The sequence below is a fragment of the Pomacea canaliculata genome, linkage group LG7, assembly GCF_003073045.1.
Source record: "Pomacea canaliculata isolate SZHN2017 linkage group LG7, ASM307304v1, whole genome shotgun sequence".
NCBI lineage: Eukaryota > Metazoa > Mollusca > Gastropoda > Architaenioglossa > Ampullariidae > Pomacea > Pomacea canaliculata.
Window position 1 is genome coordinate 10543706 of NC_037596.1, and position 13437 is coordinate 10557142.

General features: G+C 40.7%; 3 protein-coding genes across 3 annotated transcripts in view; all 3 read right to left on the reverse strand.

Annotated features, from left to right (window-relative positions):
* Positions 1–217: 217 nt before the first annotated feature.
* Positions 218–3615, reverse strand: LOC112569175. Its single transcript, XM_025246898.1, has 5 exons — positions 3040–3615; positions 2301–2572; positions 1852–2137; positions 1298–1474; positions 218–545 (listed from the first exon to the last, which is right to left on the reverse strand). The coding sequence occupies exons 1-5, from the start codon at positions 3196–3198 to the stop codon at positions 420–422; spliced, it is 1020 nt and encodes a 339-aa protein (XP_025102683.1). The 5' UTR covers positions 3199–3615; the 3' UTR covers positions 218–419.
* A 633-nt stretch (positions 3616–4248) lies between these two features.
* On the reverse strand, positions 4249–6461 carry LOC112569140. Its single transcript, XM_025246840.1, has 3 exons — positions 6032–6461; positions 5528–5704; positions 4249–5123 (listed from the first exon to the last, which is right to left on the reverse strand). Exons 1-3 carry the CDS (start codon positions 6206–6208, stop codon positions 4995–4997), a joined length of 483 nt encoding a protein of 160 aa, XP_025102625.1. The 5' UTR covers positions 6209–6461; the 3' UTR covers positions 4249–4994.
* The window catches only part of LOC112569141, a 31736-nt gene continuing 22547 nt past the window's right edge, over positions 4249–13437 (reverse strand). Inside the window, exon 7 of the transcript XR_003100310.1 lies at positions 4249–4938. The gene's annotated coding sequence lies outside the window, so the exon portion shown is untranslated. The remainder of the gene's footprint in view (positions 4939–13437) is intronic.

The following is a 13437-nucleotide window of genomic DNA, read 5'->3' on the forward strand; positions in this document are numbered from 1 at the left end:
TTTCTTTTTTTCTTTTTTTTTGGTATACACGCTTTGATTTCCGTGTGTGTGTGTGTTTGCTTTAACTTGTTGACTCCACAAGTAGGGATAGAGAAAGCGTTGAGATTTGGGTTAAGGTTTAAGTGTAGGTTTTTGTTCTGGCAGATTGTTTGAGCAGATGAAATTCTCTGTTGAGGTCAAGATTTTGTAGTTGGGCACCGTGCTGGGTTCTTCACACGTGCGTAGAATTTCGTGTGAAAAGTATCCTCACATCTGCAATGTTCGATGACTTTTAGACCATGTCACCATTTGACCCCTCGCACGAGTTGACCGACTAAAGCCAAGAGTCGATTCTATTACCTCTATGTGATTGTTCAGGTACCATTCTCTTCCAGTCTTGTTGTTTGCTCCACGTTGTCTCAGGTCAGTGAGGCTCAGGGTCATCTAACTTGACGAAGGAGTGACCTCCCCAGCCAAAACCATTCATTGATCTCCGGGGTGACATCAATGCCTGCCGACAGGTTGACCTCTCGTTTGCCCTCTTGTGTTGCGCTGGCATAAAGTGTCTGAAAGTGGATTACTTCCCTTTACATACTGGCTGACAGTTACTGCATGCGGATTGCTTCCCTTTAAATACTGGCAGACAGTGGGTGCATGCGGATTGCTTCCCTTTACACAAGAGCATACAGTGGAATACAGCCTTGGCTTCATACTTCACATAATAACGATAATTGTTTACACTGGCGAGCTATTCAAGGGAGATTATTTCTCTCAAAGGCGGGAGGGGGAAGCTGCCTAAATTACATGCACTGTGTTCGGGGAAAGAATTTATTTTCCTTTCACAATCCGACATGCACGGCCTAAAATGTGTTCTTATATTCCCAATGTTTATTATTACAATATTCATTTATTCTATAGATTCGTTAGCTACAGATTAATTTGAATTTTTTCATCGCTATTTTCGACACAAAGCTCAAGTGACATTTTTGTCTTGTCTCTTTCAATATTCAGCTAAGAATCTGTTTGTCTAGGTCTGCAAACCGCTTTGCCGGAATAATTTTCAACAATGAACCTATTTGACAATCATGTTCACGTTTCATTTATGCTTAACTAAATTCAGATTATTTTTACAAAAATGGAAATCCCTTTACACATTGCGATATAGGCTCTGGAGAAGACACACACACACACCTTTCGTTCTTAGTGAGTAGATGGGGAGGAAGGAGTAAACAGAAATCCCCCGCATCCTCCTCCAAAGGTGAGGAGGTGCAGAGAAGCATCTTCATCGACACATGGAACAGGTTCGATCTCCACCCACCTGTTGGTCTGTAGAGCACAGGTGACGTTGAAACAGGAAGAAGGTGACAGTCCGCCTGTACTCCGCACAGAACGTCACCATGGCAACGCGAGCTCCTAGGAACATCCCGCCTCCCACCCACACGCGGTCCGTGTAGAAGATGTCGCGCGGCGTCAGGCTGAAGTCAGGACGAAACACCTGATCACGTGATGAAAGCCAGAAAACTGTGAATGAACTTTGTGTTCATTTATTTACACATCTACATTTTTTTTTATTCTTCTGTCTCTCCGCAGGCATTATACGGATATACATATAAATGTTTGTGCTATGTATGTACTTATGTCTTAAAAAAAACAATCGAAGTTTAGATAAAAGGTGAAGAGGTAGTGAAAGACGAAAAACCTAAATAATTACAAGTATATAAAAATGGTTTTAAATAACATTTATATTAGCATTTACTTTTAAACTAAAATTAATATTTTAAGCTGTAAGATTGTGGAATAGAGAGCGGGGTGGAGAGAGAGACATAAAAGCTCAAATTTTGAGAAATTAATAAACAGAATAGCTTCGTTCACCTGATTAAACAACACTTTAGTCTCGCTTATTTCCTTCGGGGGTGTGACACAGTAGTCTGCTGTTGTGTTCCCCAAGTCACGGAAGTACCCGATGTCTATCCAAGCCACGAACTGTGACGTCACCAGGGGTGGATGTCGTGACATGGCGTCCTCTAGACACGCGTACTTCGAGTGCATGGCACAAGAATATTCGGGTACTTCTGTGTTGGGTGGATAGTTCGGGTAGTCTTGCTTGGAGTACAGGCGAGCGATTGGGTCTCTCAGTTTGAATGACCACAGTTCAGACCTGCAATAAATAAACACCTCTGTGTGAATGTGTTTGTGTGACTACATCTTTGTCTAGATGACGGTAGGTGTATGTCTGTCTGAATGTGTGATTGTGTATGTGTGAATACATCTTTGTGTGAATACATCTTTGTCTAGATGTGTGACTCCATCTTTTCACCTGCCTGTTGACGACTATGATGTGAGTAAGATCAGGAACCATTCCTGACCGCAGGCTCCCGATGTGTTGTGCAAACTTCTGAGAGTCGGTGTAAAACACGAGGCGGTTGAAAACATGGCGAAAGGCTTCACTCCACGAGAGGTAGTCTTCCACTGTGCGCCGTTCCTCCCCTTTCACGAACTCTCCTAAATCGAAGAACGCAGAAACGAGAGTGAGGCCCACTTCGGGGCAAGGATTCCTCAGTATTGTCAAGCTTCCGACGAGTGTTCCACGTTTCTGAAATGTATTGTCTTCACTTCATATCTGTAATATCTTGTGTTCATGGTTAACAGTAATATTAACTAAAAGGTTAACAATACGCAAGACTGATTTCTTTGGTTAGTATGTCAGCTTGTATTCATAGGTTCCAAAGGTATGTTCTCTGAAGTTGTTCCTCCCCGTTTCTCTCTCTCTCTCTCTCACACTCTCTCTCTCTCTCGTAAGTGGCCATGTTTCTTTATTAAGCTTATATATATATTACAAAGTTTTAACTTTTCACATGCTACCAATGTCAAGAAAAAAACGAATAATTTTGCTGGAGGAAGGTATACAACAATAAATTACAAAAATCCATATTTATTTTGAGAATGTACAAATTCATGACAATATCTTTACCACATCTCTCTTTCTCACTCATCTCTCTCTCTCACACACACACACAGAGAAATGAGCGAATGTAAACAGTGGATGTTCCAGTTACTTACCTCCGTTCTGCTTGTATCGTCTGCCTTGTGAAGACTTGAATATCTTCCCTCAAGATTGTCAAACTTCCCAATATTATAAACACTCAGCAGAACACCACATAACATCAGGCCTGTCAGACATAGCAATGAAGTCCTCAACATCCTACGGATTGTTTTCATCTTCTAGTACCCTCCTCCTTTTTTGCTTTGTTTAATAATTTGTTGTGGTCTTTGTAATTCCTCTGGTCCAGTTATTTTGGCTGTTCTAACTTCACGGATGTTAGAATCCACTAGAAGTTGGGTCAAAACTATCGTGAAACTTCGATTCATCACTAAATTTTCTTTATTAAAATTTTAATTCCGTCTTTAATTCAGACAGCACTTGCTGGACGGGGAAGCACTTCTGTTCAGATTTGTACTCGCATGGCGAAGTGATGGAAAGTGTTTTTAAGGGAACCTACATCAGTAAATTCCTTTGTTCGTCTTTGCAATTTCGGTTCCGAGAAGTTGATACCACGTGATCTGTGGAGGCTGTTTTCGCTTCCCTGTTGTTCCTGTCTAGTAAATCTTGAGTGAATTTACAGGGAACTTCCGATTTCGTGCAAAGTGTTGTCCATTTTCAGGAAATGTTTAAATACTTCGATAAGGAACTGGCAGCACAGCTTAGACACCCTAGTGTTTACTTCTGGTAAACTGTTGGGGACAAATTTATTTTTATGGAAGTAGAGCCGGAATCATTCGACGCTGAGATACAGAAGATCCGGAATAATTGTTGCTAAGAAGCTGCACTACTGTTGATATGGTGGTGATATTATGATGATATGGTGATGTTATCGAGATGATATGGTGATCTTATCTTGATGATACAGTGACGCGAATGTCGTCTTTTGACAATCTGTTTTAAAGTATTTATGGGTAATATGAAAACTTGGGACCAAACAAATAATCAGATATTACATAACAACATATAGAAATGCGTATTAAGTGAAAGTTTATGGTGCAAAGAGAGACAAAAGAAGTAGAGAGCGAGGCAGACACAGAAGGACATATGAGATAACAAACAGTGAACTAAATCAGATTCACTTTATTTATTCATCATCTTTTTTATTCCAAGAAACTCTGTGCATGTGTGTGTGTGTGTGCGCGCGCGTGCAGGAGGGAGATTTTGTGTCACAAGACCCTTTCAACAATTTTTACTATTTGGCAGGGGACAAAACAGTTTATCACTGGTAGCTGAAAGGATTTTATTTTAGCGAACACTTCACTGTGCAAAAACTTTCTTAGTCTTCGAAAAACCTTTGGAATCGAGAGGTTTGACTGCCTGGCAGCCGAGATCATAGATGTCCAGCTAGCAGTTAGCAAGGCACTAGTTTCCTCGAAAAGCCCCTAAAAATACAAACATTTGCACATCACAACACAAAAATTGTTGTAGAATAGCAATAACCTACAAAAAGGGAGATAATCCATTGGCACAAAAGTACACGGTTATTTCCCCTGGAGTCATAAATAAGTGAAGACGGGTTCAACATCCCAAGACGAGGACGGATTTCCTCTGGAGAACAAACATTGATTTATATTTAATCATATGAACCAATTTGTCAACAGTATTTTTCCACTTTTTTACATTTCTCTGTCTCTCCTGTGTACAGTGCCGGACTAGATTTGCACCCTGATCATAAATACTGAAGTGGCGACTGCCACTCGACTTGAAAAGCCATAAAAATTCTTATCTTCACATCAGCTAATCCTCTAGAAACCCTAGCACTCAGTGGCCCAGCGGTCATCAAGCACATACATCCTGCTTGCCAGGGTTCGACGACGATCATGACTGAGGACTCTTGACTCTGGTGACTCTTGAGGACGACGACGACGACGACGATGATGATGAAAGGTTACTGCACGTAGCTTTCAGATCTCAACCTTCTTCCAGATGTATTTCCATAGTTTCCAGACTAAAGTTTCTAGTAGAGTAGGGATCAACTGTCAATTTCACGAAGGACGGATAATCCCAGATCGAACCAGTCATGCTCTCCTGGCTCCACCTGAATGTCAACCGTCAAGTTGACGTCACGCCGACCTTCATACGTCATAGAAGCGTACAGCGTCTGAAACAGAGCACGGAAGGTCAGGTGAGAGGTCAAGATATCTTGGCATATAAGCTCTGTGCTTTTGTCAGGGGAATGGACAAGATCTTGACCATGTACTTTTCAGGTGATGACAAGGGTAAAAGAGAGCTTAATAAAGGAATTAATTAAGAAAATTGGAATAAGTTGTTGAAAAACGAAATTACACTTGGAATTTTACTTTGCACGCTTCAGTGAACTACTCTAAGATCTTAAGTGTAGTAACTTATATATTCGGAGACGACGATTATGTCAGGATATTGATAACATCTCCCTACCCCCTCCTCCCCTCCCTGACAAAAAAATTACATGACAAAATGTAATACACAGAGGAAAAGAAAAAGATGAAGACCAGACCAGAGCAGGGAACAGGTGCACGATCCTACCTGCTGGTCCGTGGAGCTGAGCTGACGATGAGTGAGAAAAAAGGTTGCTGCCCTTTGATATTCGTCACAGAACTTCAGCATCACGTCACGCGCAGCTACGAACATCCCTCCGCCCACCCAGACAAAGTTTTTGTAGAAAATGTCATGAGGTGTGAGGGAGAAATCGGGCACGGTCAGCTGCACACCGACAGGTTGGTGAACGGGATTAGCGGAACTAACCTACCGCGCATGCGTGTACAAATAATTTCGTCTAAAAAGGGTGTTCTACCCTGGATAATGCTCTGCATGACTCTTGACACAATGCTTTGAATGATGATGTAGTTTAAGTAATAAATGTAACAATATTTGGCTAAGCAAGAGATGAACGTGACCGAGGATGAAAAATAAATTAAGTACAGCAAATAAATATTGTCTAATTATTTTTCACCCTCCCCCAGTCCTCAGAAGCAGGACCTCATCCTGCTACTTTGTTCTTCATTATCTCATTATCAGTGCTGCGGTTACCTGGTTAAACAGCACTGCGCTCTTGGTCACTGATGGCGGGAGGAGAAGGCAGTACTCTTTATTATCGCCCTCCAGGTCACGGAAATAGCCGATGTCTATCCAGGCCACGTAGTCTGACGTCACAAGAGGTGGTTGGTGTAAAATGGCGTCCTTCAGACATGCGTATTTGGAGTGCATCGCGCAGGTGTAGTCGGGTACCACGGTGTTCGGTGGATGCTTGGGGTAATTTGGATCGGCGTACAGGCTTGCAATGGAGTCCCTGAGTTTGAACGGCCACAGTGAGGCCCTGCACGTAGAGAAGGCTCAGTCAATCAATCAGTCAATCAATCAGTCAGTCAATCAATCTCTATTTTTAACTGCTTGATAATAATAATTCGCATTTCAATTAAGGTTTCGAACATAAGTCAGTCACGTGACTGGTAAATACTGTAGATGAGTTTTTTTTTTAATTTTTACTCGCCTTTGACAGTGTGTAAGCAGTGAGCGACTCACACATTTTCAAAAAACAAACAAAAACAAAACAAAAACAAAAACAAAAAAACCTACTTACCGATCGATTAGCACTATGTGGGTTAAGTTGAGAGGGAGCCGAGATCTCACGTCGAACAAGTGTTGAGCGAATATTTTCGAGTCCGTGTAGAAAACAAGGGGCGTGTGGATGTAGGAGAAGATTGTGCCCCAGGTGTAATAATCTGAAACTGCTCTCCGACCTTCTCCTTTGTTGTGATCACCGATGTCGAAAAACGCAGAGACGAGCGTCAGGTTAGTAGAGAAGCATGACGTCCTGGCCACGTGAACAATCGGTTGGTCCTGGTGGACAGTTGTTGGGATTAGATCTCATCATCACCATCGTCGTTGTCGTCACTATCGTCACCTATATACTGATTTAATGCATCGCCTTATGGAATAGTGTCTAATACTTTATTCTATCGGTAATTAAAGGTCAGTGTCGGTCTCAATAGCAGAGTTGTAAAGAGTCGTCTTTGACCCTAGCAAGTGACCATGCCCTCGACAGAGTACACACGAGTAGCAAAGATGCGCGTATTTACACCTACGTCACGTTATTGCAAACAACACAACTGAGGCTATGGCGCGCACGCACTTACACAGAGGCAAGCACATCTATACACAAGCGAACACACACGCACGCGCAGCATGAAAACACAGATATGCGCACACAAAAACATATTTTAAGACACACTCACAAAGATAAACACAGCACATAAACATACGCAAAGTGGCGCACGCAAAAAACAAGCAGACACACCTACACACAGACCCAGCCTCCTACATGCACGCTTACACACATATACAGGCCCATACAGAAACTCGCAAAAGGGTAGGTTTGAGTTGCAGGAAGAGTAAATATGTCTTATGAAAGTGTGAGACGAGGATAGCTGAGTGTTTGACAAACGACTGTTAGCTGCCTTAGGTAAATAACCGACTTGTAATAAACTTCCCTGAATATTGCTGTAATTATTCAATATAATCATTCCTGTAGGGAATAAGGATAATAATAATCACAAATACACAGACACACGTGCATCCATTTACATACATATACATACAGAGGCACATACAGAAAGGCACAAAAGGGTCAGGCGCATACAAATTGTTGTGTGCTGGATTACCTTCTAGCTCCTGCACAAAACAAAAGTACATCCCTGCCATTGAAGGCTCTCTTACACTATTTATAGTCAGACATTCAACTTCTTCTCTTCCTTCTTCTCTCCACTATCACATACATGCACAACACATGCACAACACATGCATAACGCGCTCGCGCACACACACACACACATGTTCACTCAAGCGCACACAAACGTACCCTGGATTGTGTCACCTGTCCTAACCTGATACCTATTACCGACATCTTGTGATGCCACCTAAGAACCCAAGTTCAAAGCACTGACCTTTATAATCCAGAAAATCAGAATAAGAATCACAGAGGTCAAGGACAACAGTATAACTTTTGCCAGAAGCTTCATCCCGCAAGGGCCGACCTGAAATGGAAATTAATGTTTTTCACTTAGTCGATCTGCTATGGCGACACTTCGTCACTGTAAAAAAGTCTTGCTGTGGGTCCTGTCGTGCAATGGATAGTTTCTGAATACATGCCTTTGTTCATACACCTAATGACAACACAATCACTCAGTAAAAAAACTTCAGTATGAATTAAGAATGTCATAACAAAAGAATATAAATATATGCAGGAATAGTTCACAAGTATGCTTAGGTAATCTTAAAACTTTAGTTCTTCTTTGCTGTGTTTTTTCTCGTTAATGTTTCTCATAGTAATAATAACATATACAATAACAATAGTAATGACAATAGTAATAACAATAGTAATCCTACGTTCACAATGGTTATACAATCAATCACAGTTCACCGTTAACAATCCAGTGTTCACAAGTCACTAATAATTCAAGTCTAACTCGTGCACTTCTCATGCATCGACTATAAATCCGCTTAGTCTTAGTCCGGCGGACATTTTCCTACGGACCTTCCAATCGCTAGCTAGCAACCCGGAAAAATGTAGTTTTTTTCCCTGTACGAGACTGGCTTGTTTTCTGTGTTTTCTTCCTGGGTGTATCTGTGTCCCTTTTACCTCGGACGGGTGAGTGGACATGTTAAAGTAACCAATTTATTGTGTCAAGAGAGCAACACCCATCAAAGTTAACCCAGGTTCAATGAACACCAGCTCATCTTAGGAGCAATAACTACTAGAAAATCGCTACTACAGGTTTATTTTAACAACTACAAACAGTTATTTATTACTTTAACAAACTCTATCACTACATTAACAAGAACAATACTTTTACTATCTTATTTATTTAAATATTAGATGCGTTCTGTTTGACGCCGGAAGACGTTTCGCCACTACTGACGGGATAATATAAGCTCATGTGCGCTTACTAGATGTAATTCAATTTCTAGACTGTATATCATTTTTTAATGCTTTACTTGCCCTAAAGTCACTTTAGTAAGGCATCACAGGAGACAGTCATAACAACAAATCATTTTGCATGTATTTAAATACAAGAATACATTGAATCTCAAACACTTTAGAGAGACAAGTTGATTGAAAGTTGCAAACGGTCAGAGTATCAGCGTTATTACTAGGTCTAGTCATAATAATAATAATAATAATAATAATAATAATAATAATTAGAGAAGAAGATAAGAAGAAGAATAAATCCAGACGGAAAGATATTTCAATGTAGCATCTCCACAGCACAGAGAGAGAGAGAGGCAGTGCACTTCAAACACTATTGGAAAATACAAATATCTATAGGTCTATAATAACTGTGAATAAAATTTGGGTATTCTATAAACTATATTATTGAATGCATCATATCTGTGATGCTTTTGTTTGTCATTTAGCAACCTGAGTTGTAAACTTTTATTCATAATTAAGTGAAAGATATTTCAGTTTCATTGCTTCCTTTGATTTAATCTTTTTACTATCATGAGTTTTTCCTTTGGCTTGGTATCCACAAGTTTACCTTTGCAATACTTTTGCATTTGATCAGCGAGTTCTTGTACCACTACTCAAAACAAAGTAGTAGATCCCCCTAACACCCATCACATCCCATATACACCATCCCTTGTGTAGTAGGAGTTGAGTGAAGTTCTGAACTATTTTTGACAAAATTTTGCTTGGGTGGCTGATAATGCTTATGTACCATTTGTACCATCAGGTCATGCTTAGGACCCTGAGATTCAGTCATTTGATGAGCACCAAATTAATTCGGCATTTTATCATCTGTAGTTGAAATCTTTTCATCACCTTACTAAGCACAGGATTACCAGGTCCAGGCGATGAAGAGCAGAAGTTATCCTCATCTACAAGTGAGTCCTCATTATCATATGCTGATGGTCCTGTTAATGGGTTTTGAGGTCACACTTGCTCCACTTGTTGAAAACTTTCCACCAACAGTTCCCTTTGCCTTATGAAGCTTTTAATGAACTTTGCCAATCTCTTTTGGAAAGAACATATTTAAAGTCTCAAAATCAACAGCTTCTCGAATGTTTAGCTTCATCGTTGTAAGAATGTATGTTAAACTAAAGGGCATTTTATGTTTTGTCCGGAGAGAAATGTCTTTATGATCCACAACCATTGTTACTATTCAGAATACTTTTCAGAAGCAAAATCACTGTGAGTGTTTTTTGAAAATACTTTGAGAAAGGTCTTAAAAGATTACCTCCGACAGTCAGGCAAAGGTTCTCGGTCCTTTTGAAAAAAAATTGTCGCGTTTTTGACTCTTCCTGCATTACACCATTGTGAGCATTCCACCGGAGAACTGTTACCGAGCTTGGTTCATTTTGATGATATTGTCACAGGATTGTACAAATAACACTTAACTGGAGCACTGGGGGAGTGTACGTTCCTCCTGTTTCCGGGTGAAAATATTACAATGCACGCAATTGCTCACCAAGCCAGAACTCATGGCAACCACACAGATGTACTCCGATATTCCAACAAACAAACAGAGAAATGATATCTCCTGCACACACAATATCACGTAGATGATGATCCACGAGAAAATGCAATTAATCTTACCTTCATTCACATATGGATACTGAAAACTTTAAGGGCTATTCTTTCTATGCAGCGCACCTTGCGCAATGTTTTCATGTTTGTGCACTGAAAATGGCAAGAGGGACCTGAAGTAAGATTCTTGAACAGATAACACTGATTCTATTTCTTTGCAAAGGCCTGAACATGCAGGCTGACTGTACCCAGTCCTGAGTTCTCCCGACAGCAGGTTCATGTTTGCCTCCCAAATTATAACCGGAAAATTATGACGAGCTCTGAGGAGAATAAATTCTACCAGGTTTAAGCTTATACCAATCCCTCGCCTACATCTGTGTCTTTCTTCTCTTTCTCTTTCACCCTATCGTTCTTCCTTGAGTAATATGATAAAGTAGCCGCCAGCCGTTCTAGAAATATTTTTTCTCAATATTGTCTGACTATATTGCTTATTACCTATACTCCTCTAATGGATGACTCCATCTTGCAAACGATTTGTGAGTGGTCTCCTGGGGGAGAAGAGAGCGGCGCTGCTAAGCTTCTTTTACAAGCGAAATTTTGCGTGTGAACATCTTGAAAACATTGCAGCTGAGTATACTTCAACTTTCCACCAGCCTCATTTGAATACATTATTACAAAGTATAACTTTAAACAAATTATACACCAAAAATTTAAGCTCATACAGTTTGGTACAAAATGTGTTCAAAAATTACCTTGACTAGGCAAGAAATAAAGATATATCACACAGATTCTGTGGCTGTTTCCACGCAAAACTACGCCAACTAGCCTCTCGAATGTGTGTTCGAAATGAATGTTCATTCCCTTCAACCCCAGAAGTCGTGCGGTGAATATTTTGGTGAGTCATATATTGTCTCGACGTTTTTGTTTTTTTTAAGTATGTACACAAGTCATACACACTAGTGCAGCACACAGCGACACACGCTTTTCAAGATTTAAGATTTACAGGGTCAATTATATATATGATACCCTGGCTGAAATGGAAACTCTATCGTCTCCAAAATGTCAAGCTCAACCATCTACTGTGAAATGACTGACAACTGGCTTCGAGATGAAGTTTGGCGGACCCATGGTGCTACCGCATGGCAACTATTGAATGAATGAAACTGAGACAGTCTGAGTATACAAAACCACTCAACTTCAAATGTTAGCCAGGAAAACAGTCCAAAAACGCACTTGAAGGTGTCAAAACCTGCTGCTCCTTTAGACAAGTTACAGGTGTCTGTCAGTCTGTCTATCATGAGCTCCGCTAGATCACCTCCATCCGCCATGTTGTCTCTACACGTTTGAAACAAAACCCGTCACAAACTGACGTTTCCAATACAGTGGAACCTCGGCTAACGACCACTAGTCCTTTCTGGAAGAATTGTTTGGTTACCCAAATTTTCGGTAATCCGAACACTTACATCCCAGTAGACAACTCCGGCTCCTCGTCTGATGATCGTCTCTTACTCTTTCCTGTCACAACAACAAACATATGACACAGATGTTTCGTTATTATTAACAAAATAATGAAACTCTCTCACCCTTTTCCATTTATCCCGCCCTCACTTAAAAACTGGAATTCATCAAATGTGCACTGAAAACGGCACCTTATTCCTAGAGCATTGCTCCTAACAGTGCCACAACAATACTAGTCCTTTTCCACATTCCTCTTCTTATTTTTGCGCTAACTGCTACTTTCTTACTCGTCTTCCTCTGCAATTTCAGTTCTTGTGTAGCATGCCTTCCTTATGACGTGAGTATGCGCTTTACAAACTCTTTTATTTATTGTTGTTAATAAAAATCACTTTGGGCGATACAGTTCCGTCTCTGTTGCTAGTGCAAAAAGCCTGTCCGCTAGCGAGTGCTGACTTGAAAGCACTCCTTAATGTTACCTGGCATATTTCGGTGGGAGAGCGCATGCGTTGACGGGTAGATGGGACATATGTGTTTCTAAATTTGTACAGGGTATATGAACCGTGAGAGTGCAGCGTGAGAAGCCAGCAGAATGTACAACATGTGGTAGAGAGAATGAGAAGAACATTAGAGAGTTAAACATGTGGTAGAGAGTATGCAGAGAAAGTAAGAGTAGCTGCGAAATCACCATCAGTGTGTGTACGCCATCAGCAGCAGATTGTCACTTTGCGTCAGGCCTGGTGCAGAGACCTTCTAACTGTCCCCTTGTAATTGTAACCGTAAATTATTTTTTCCAGTATATAATTTAGAAATGATTATTCTATTGTCAATATCTAATTTCACTCCGGCGAGTAAACGGTAATATAATGCCAAACATAAAGGACAGGTTGCGCCTAGGATCTACGTCACTACTTGAAAAGCATAAGCAGTGGTTTTTACCACCTGAGTGGTTTTAATGAAGTTAAAAATTTACTTAAAGGAAAAAAAGGTTGTTGTACCGCGCTCCATAGAAAAAATCCTCAGGGAGCGAGCGGAAAAAGTTACCTCCAACCTTTCTTTTAAAGAAACAGAAAACAAATTATCCATTGACAAAATGGGCCCGGGCGGTCCCGTTCCCACATCTGCGTGTTCGGGGTTTTACAACCTTGTGAACCCCACCCTTGTTCCTCCAAAAAACCTCCTACCCTTTCTCGTCTTGGTGGGTTTTGCGAGGGTTTGTGTTTTCGGCAGGTTGTTGCTTGAGGGGCATTTTTAGGCATTCCACAAAATTTTTTTATTTTTCTTTCAATTTCGTAAAACAATCTTGGTAACCACCCCGTTTTTTAAAAAAAAAAAAACCCAGTTTTCCCCGCCCCCCACCCCCTTTTAACCCCCCGTCGCGGGGGCGGGCGTTACCCCCCAATTTAAAGTTTTTTGGGGGGGGAATCTTTTCTTCCCCCCCCTTTTTTTTTTTTTG